The following is a 6,965-nucleotide window of genomic DNA, read 5'->3' as shown; positions in this document are numbered from 1 at the left end:
TGATTGAAGATGCTTTTTGTTTGATTGAATCATAAAAACACAAATTTACCTCCATACATTAACATGATAAAAATGAGAATGATAACAAATGTTACACAGGTCCCAATTTAAAACTAAACAAACAAACAAAAACCTTAATTAACTGAGCCTTGTCTGATGCAGGCTGTATGAAGTGCTGCCACACAGGATTTCTTCCTTCAGCCCTTTCTTAAAAAAAATTAAAAAATAAATAAATTCATGATTTATTTTATCTAGTGCTAAATATTCTGTTTTTATCTGTAAATTACTCAGATTAATATAATTTTTACATAAAACAAAATGACTATGTTTTAATATCCCAGCATTTTTTATGCAAAAACAGCAACAGGCCTAAAGAGAGAAAGAAAAAGGAGAGACACACATACATATTGCTATCTTTGCGAGGACTTCACGCACACACAGCGCTCACAGCATCTCTGCCTCAGTCTGCTCCTGTTTTTTTACACCGGGCAAAAAATACATTTAAACAGCTGAAGCTAACTTTAGATCACAGTTTGAAATGTACACTGAAGAAAACCTGCATCATAACTTTTATACTGCGGTCAGAACAAACATGATATGAGCAGCGTCTGCCTGGTTCATATGTTCATGATGGACGGCAGCGCTTTACTATGAACGTAACAGCGAGAAAAGACCAGAGCTTTTTATTTTAATCCAGCAGGGAGAACAACAGAGGTGTTCTTCTATACTTCCTGTGAGCAGTTCCAGCATTTTTTCAAAGAAAAACAACTCGGACACACTAATTACAGTGTGCCTTCAAAGTGAAAGTAAAAACATGGCGGCACTCCTGTCCGCGAAAGTGAAACTTAAACACACAGCTGTTCTCTCTACCTCTCATATTCTGTCACAGAGGGTAGAAACAGCTAAATTAGACAGTTAAAACACATTTACAGTTCATAACTCACCTTYATTGTTGTTAGCACTCTGTCTTATGACATTACCAGCSGCTCTCTCCCAGGGAGRGGGAGGCAACATGCGCTCGYGTGACCCAAAGAATGGATCGGCCAMAYGGACGGACATATCGGCCGATACTGATAWAAGGAAAATACGCAAATATCGGCCAAAAATATYGGCCGGCCGATGTATCGGTCGACCCCTACTTTGAATAAGTGAATCTCATTCAAAACACTTTTTGCAGACTAACCATAAAAGACTCAAATTTGCCTTGCATTTCCTGTACAGCTGTACAGGAAATGCAAGGCAAATTTGAGTCTTTTATGTCTTTGACAATATCCTGAAAGTATCTCGATGGCTGCTGCAGCTACCTGAATTTAAAGCATATAAATACTTTTACCTCAGTCAGTTTTTACATTTAGCTAAGATTTGCTGGTGTTGTAGCTGAGACACATCTCCAACACAGATGCTGGATACCTGATTATGCAGGGTGTTTTTGTTTAAAACTTTGCAATTTGGAGCTCATTTGTTAGGAAAATATCTCTCTAATCACTGGACAGATCTTAAGGACTTTCAGATAATAATCTTTGGATGTCGCTTTACATCTGATTTARCTTTTGAAGTCAACCCAATTCAAGATGGCTGCCACAGCCAACTGACCTTTGAAAACACAAAAATGTCTGTAATTTGATCAGATTTACAGGTATACTACAGTTTGGTGTGGTTGTAGCTGGGAGTCATTCACAACTCCATTTTTCAACATTGGTCTAAAGCTCTGACATGAAAATCAGATTGAAGGATTGCTAAGCTAAAGGAAGCTGAAGCTCAGTGGGTGTTTTTATTCTCTTACACCTCCTAACGTTGTGTTTTCACTCACAGATCCGTCTGACTGACAGTTTGGGAAAGCTGTCCCGCATCCTGGAGACTGACCACTTCGCTCTGGTGGTACACGAACAGATTCAGTGTAAGTTTCAGTGTGTAGCAACTTAACCAGACACAGGATAACCAAGAACTGCTACCAAATACTGTCAACAGTTGTTTACATTGTGGCTCACAGACTGAGGGAGTACGTGCAGTTTCTCCTCTGGTGTCGCCCTTTAAACTCGTCCTTCAACCAAACTCACACTTGTTACAACACTTGTTGGTCTGGTTCAGTCGGTCATCTTTCCATTGATCATACGTATGTCAAAGTCCAGCAGCAGGATGATTATGTCACTGAAAGTTTAGACAATCTGTGCGTGTCCTCATAGTCTGGAAGATTTAAGTAAACACAAAAATGTTTTTGATGTTTTTGGGTGTTTCTGTTTACTAAAGTCTGAATTATTTAAACATATGGATCACAATATTGAAAATTTGCCACATCCTTTTATGTTGGGACATTAAAAACTATTTTTCTACCTTATTATATATAAAATCACTTTAAACTGATCTGTAGTCTTATTTGTTGCTTTGTAATGCTGCGTTCACACCGAACGCGATTTCAGCTTCAAAATCGCAGCCAACGCTGAAGTTTGAAGCTTGTGCACTTTGAGGTCAGACGCAGGTCAGCTCTTGAAGCGCTGCACGGSRASAGCCTCCCCGCCCCTCCCTCCTCTGTCGGGCTCTGTTTAATGTCGGACGAGGAAGTGGCTTTGTTTTATTTACAGAGAGCCAGAGCATGTCACGTTCATCAGATAATTAATTCATAATTAATTCACCAGATAATTCAGAGTAGAGGCTCACAGCTCGCTTTCAGGACTATTTTTCCAGTCTGATGAGTCGCTGCCACGCATTGCTGCGGATCAGGACACGACTGCAGGCACTCATTTCAGCTAAAGAGCAGGAGCTCTGTCTGTTTCAGGTTAGTGGACATCATTCAGTAAACTGTCCCGTCGGGAAATATGTCACTACGTCACACAGTGGAGTCTCTCTGATTGGTTGATGCTGCGCGACGAGCTGCAAAAGTTCAGATTTTCTAACTTCAGCGATTTGCGCCTCAGCGCGTCGAACGCTCAGATCGTTCAAATTGTTCAAATCGTTCAAATCGCGCTGCTCTAATCGCGCTTGAGGCGCTGCTCTAATCGCGCTTTCAGCTGATGCTGAAATCACGTTCGGTGTGAACGCACCATAATCCAGATCCAGCCCTTGTGTTTCATGCTAATATCAGCTTTTTTCATTTTTTATTTTATATCCTCTCCTCCCTCAGACCTGACAGACGGCTCCGCTGTCCTKAAGCAGATGGTTTTTGGTGTGGTGACCGCCGTCGACCTGCTCAACTTTGTCACGGGCGTGGAGAAGAGAGAGCGCTCCATGTCAGAGTCTACTGATGAGATGTGATCAGCTCAAACAATAATCACAAACAAATTAGCTAACATGTCTTAATTTCTCTTTTTCTTCTTCAGCTTGGGGTTATTTTTGTTTTTAGTTAAAATTTTGGTTCATTTTTTATTGTTTTAAATCAGTCTTAAACCAGAACTTAGCAAATTCTTAACATTTTGTAGTTTGCAGCTTATCATAGTACAAACTTCTAGAGTTGGAATTAAATCTTTTGTAAGTTAATAATTAGCTGGCAGCTTTTTATTTTTTTTATAAGGGTTCGTTGAAGGTTTTTTGTGTTGTGCTTTCATCTGAGATGCATGCATAAGTTTTGCCTTATGTATAAAGCATAAAAACATTGAAGAACGTAAAGCCACGTTTTTCTGAAATACAACAAATAGAGTTGCTGTATATAGGCGTATGTTGTCAGTGCTACTTTATTTCCTTTTTTTATTTCAGCACAAAGTCTGTAATGTAACTGTGAAAGAAGTCTGGATTGTTGAATCTTAGCTTTGTCAAGAAGATAATATTTTCTAAAGCTGCTTTGTTCTTTAATGAATGTGTGTGACTAAATAAAGTTTAAACAAAGCCATCCATCCATCCATTTTCTGTACACGCTTTTTCCTTTCTGGGTTGCGTGGGTCACTGGTGCCCATATCCAGCAGCCACAGTGTGAGGGGCGGGGTACACCCTGCACAGGTTGCAGGGCCRCACATAGAGACAAACGAGACAAACAACCATTCACTCTCACTCTCACCTAGGGACAATTTAGAGTTATCAATTAACCACATTTAACATTAACAGTCATGTTTTTGGTCTGTGGGAAGAAGCCGGAGTACCTGGAGAGAACCCACGCATGCATGTTTAAACAAAGCATTTCACTAATTGTTTGTAATTATTGTGTACATCATAACGTTCCAAAACAAAAGCCTTTTCACTTCCAATAAATAGTCATAACAAGATGCAGCAAACAGCTTTTGGTGCAAATGTGACCTGTGCTGGCAAACCTAGTTGAAATGAACACAGGCTGCAGTTCTAAAAGTGAAAATTATAATTCTAATGTAAATATCTTAAATGTAAATTTCATAATGAGCATACAAACATATTTAGAAACATGATACAATATTTTAATGACTTTTTTCCTCACACTTATTAAATATAATTTTTTTTGTACATTTTACTGCTCAAATATCAAAGGGAAGTGTACATTAACGCAACATTTAAAAATGGCTGGATAAACGTTCAAAAATATGTTCATCAAAATGCCAAAAATAATTGAATCGTAGATAAAAGTTTAATGGGATTGACATGGGTTTTTCTTATATGAATACGTATCAGCGTTACTAGTTTAAGATTTAGCAAATAGGCGTTTTTCCACATTTGTAAAATTGAACCTGAACGCAAATTGATAAAATGCTGTTTGTGTCTGTCTGCCATGTGTTTTGTGGCACATGTATATGTTTTCGGTAAACACCGCATGGGCGGGGTTAGTTTCTTAAAGGCGACTTCTCAGAGCACCGCCTCAACTAGCCCCCTTACGGCGTACACTGGTGCTCTAAGGGAGCTCACCACTTACCGTTAAGCCCTGTCCAATCAGCGCTGTGAATGATGGCGATGTCTGTGCTAGCAGCTACGAGCAGGGCTAGACGGTCAGTATGGCGGAAAGGAGCAGTGGGAACGACTCAGAGGGACTAGAAAAACAATTACAGAGTCTCTTAAGCCGCTACTCAGGTGACGAACTCGGAGCCGACAGCGAACCGTTCTGCTCTGACTTTTGTAAGGTAAGGAGCTGTTGCTGAAGACGACGTTTGGATGTCGAAGATAAGAGCTTTAGCTTATAATGTTAGCCGACTCCCCTCCCCCAGAACTGGCAGCTAGTGGTGCTAGCAGCGGAGCTAAGCTACTTTACAAACAGAATACAAAATAGCATTTTAACATATGGCTAGTAACTGACGCTGATATGAAAATAAGGATGTTAAAAATCAGGAAGTCGGTCAGAACTTGGTAATATCTGCTCATGAATGTCCATCTACGACGGAGCTTTGGTTATGCTAACTGTTTAGCTATCCATCATGGTACTTTCAAGTTTTCTGTTTATATTTTATACTATGAGCAAACTGACAACTGATTGCATTTAGCACTTATTCACGAGTATTTACTAAATAGCTTAGTGAGTTTATTTTTTGGTCTCTTGTGAAACACATTTGGTCATAAAGACTGGTTTCGGTATCAATAACAGCAGCAAAATATAATGTTAGGTTTTAGTGTCATAAGCATTATTTGTTTATTAGTTTATATGGCCCACCCCCTTCTTGGTAAACCACACAAAAAGCAGTTCAGTTACCTAATAATGACATGTAATTACATAATAAGACAAATCACCAAAGCCTTTGAGTGATTATAATTAGAAAACATTCTACCTTGAATAATTAAAACATAATTGTTAAAACATAAGTGTTTGTTTAATAATATATAAACTGCAATGCAGAATTAGATTTACTGCATCAATGGAGATTAGAAGGGTAAGAAGCAGACAGTTAGGGACCAGCTGGTTTGAACATGTCTACAAAGGCAGAAATAGTTAATTTGCTTTTCTGGAGCATTCCAAGTGTGTTTTTAACATAATGTCAAATAAGAAAGATGTTGTTAATGGTCTTCAGCATTCAGTATTTTCTGCTATCTCTATTTGGAAAGCACTTCCACCTTGTAATTCCTTCAAAATAAAATGCAATAGTGGAAAGATGAACTGAATGACTTCTGATCTATTTGGGAAGGTGGTGTGGGGATGTAGGTGTTGTGATGAAAATAGCACCCCGCCTGGAAAAGCACCATTGTTAAAAGCAACTTGGCATGATCTGTGATTATAGCAGTCACATAATTTATTCATTTTCACACATTTACAACTCATTATAATATATATATATATATATAATATATAAAATCACAAATCACTGCCCCTCACTGAAATGGACAAGTCCACGGTTTTCAAAACAAAAGCCGCATATTTGCTTGATTTAGGGCTGCACAATATATCGAATATTTATTGTCATTGTGATAACAGCCTGAGCAGTAGACATATCACAAAAAACTGCTTAAACTGCAATGAATGGTTGTCTCAAACGTTTGCATTTATGAGTTTTGTCACTCAGACAGAAGCTTGAAGTATTTCACCAATCAAATGGAGCCCCTCATGTATTCGGCCAGTTGGATGAATAAGTTCACGGTGTTGGTGCTTATTAAAATGTTCCTTGAGAAACACTTGGTGACAAATTCATCACTGATAATTTTAAACCAAAAACGAAAGGGATAAAACAAAATGTTATATTACAAAAATGACATGAAAGGCAGTTGTGCATCATATTTATGTTATAAAGTTTTGAACTTCAAATAATGTGCAGTTTGGTAAGTAGCCAGTCACCAGTCTTCCTCAGGCCTTTATTAAAGAAAAATAAAAGGAACTTTGATATGCACTTGGTTTTACTATCAGTGTCTTGGATCTTAACCAGTAGAGGGGAATATCGACAGTTTGTGCAGAGAATTTAAAGGGATCCACGATTAGTTGTAACATTAGACTTTATTTGATAAACATTTATTTTAACTGTAAAATAAAGATTGTAAAAATACTGTAGGATGTTTAGTTTTGTAAACTTTTAAAAATATATTTTAACACGAACTGAGCCATTTTGTTCACACACAAAGCATTCTGGGTAAATGATGACGTGGATAGGTCCTCGGTG

At 38.1% G+C, this 6,965-nt stretch overlaps 2 protein-coding genes across 2 annotated transcripts in view; both read left to right on the top strand.

Moving 5' to 3' along the window:
- LOC106531788 (cystathionine beta-synthase) overlaps nucleotides 1-3,832 on the top strand; it is an 18,723-nt gene extending 14,891 nt beyond the window's left edge. Inside the window, exons 14-15 of the mRNA XM_014027710.1 lie at nucleotides 1,813-1,897; nucleotides 3,119-3,832. Of these exons, the coding sequence (XP_013883164.1) occupies nucleotides 1,813-1,897; nucleotides 3,119-3,249 (216 nt within the window). The 3' untranslated portion in view covers nucleotides 3,250-3,832. The remainder of the gene's footprint in view (nucleotides 1-1,812; nucleotides 1,898-3,118) is intronic.
- Nucleotides 3,833-4,841: 1,009 nt separating this feature from the next.
- LOC106531786 (uncharacterized) overlaps nucleotides 4,842-6,965 on the top strand; it is a 15,657-nt gene continuing 13,533 nt past the window's right edge. Inside the window, exon 1 of the mRNA XM_014027707.1 lies at nucleotides 4,842-5,009. Within this exon, the coding sequence (XP_013883161.1) occupies nucleotides 4,884-5,009 (126 nt within the window). The 5' untranslated portion in view covers nucleotides 4,842-4,883. The remainder of the gene's footprint in view (nucleotides 5,010-6,965) is intronic.

This window comes from Austrofundulus limnaeus, unplaced genomic scaffold (genome assembly GCF_001266775.1).
Source record: "Austrofundulus limnaeus strain Quisiro unplaced genomic scaffold, Austrofundulus_limnaeus-1.0 Scaffold676, whole genome shotgun sequence".
Classification (NCBI taxonomy): Eukaryota; Metazoa; Chordata; class Actinopteri; order Cyprinodontiformes; family Rivulidae; genus Austrofundulus; species Austrofundulus limnaeus.
The sequence above is the reverse complement of the archived record's forward strand: the minus strand, read 5'-3'. Positions and strand labels throughout refer to the sequence as shown.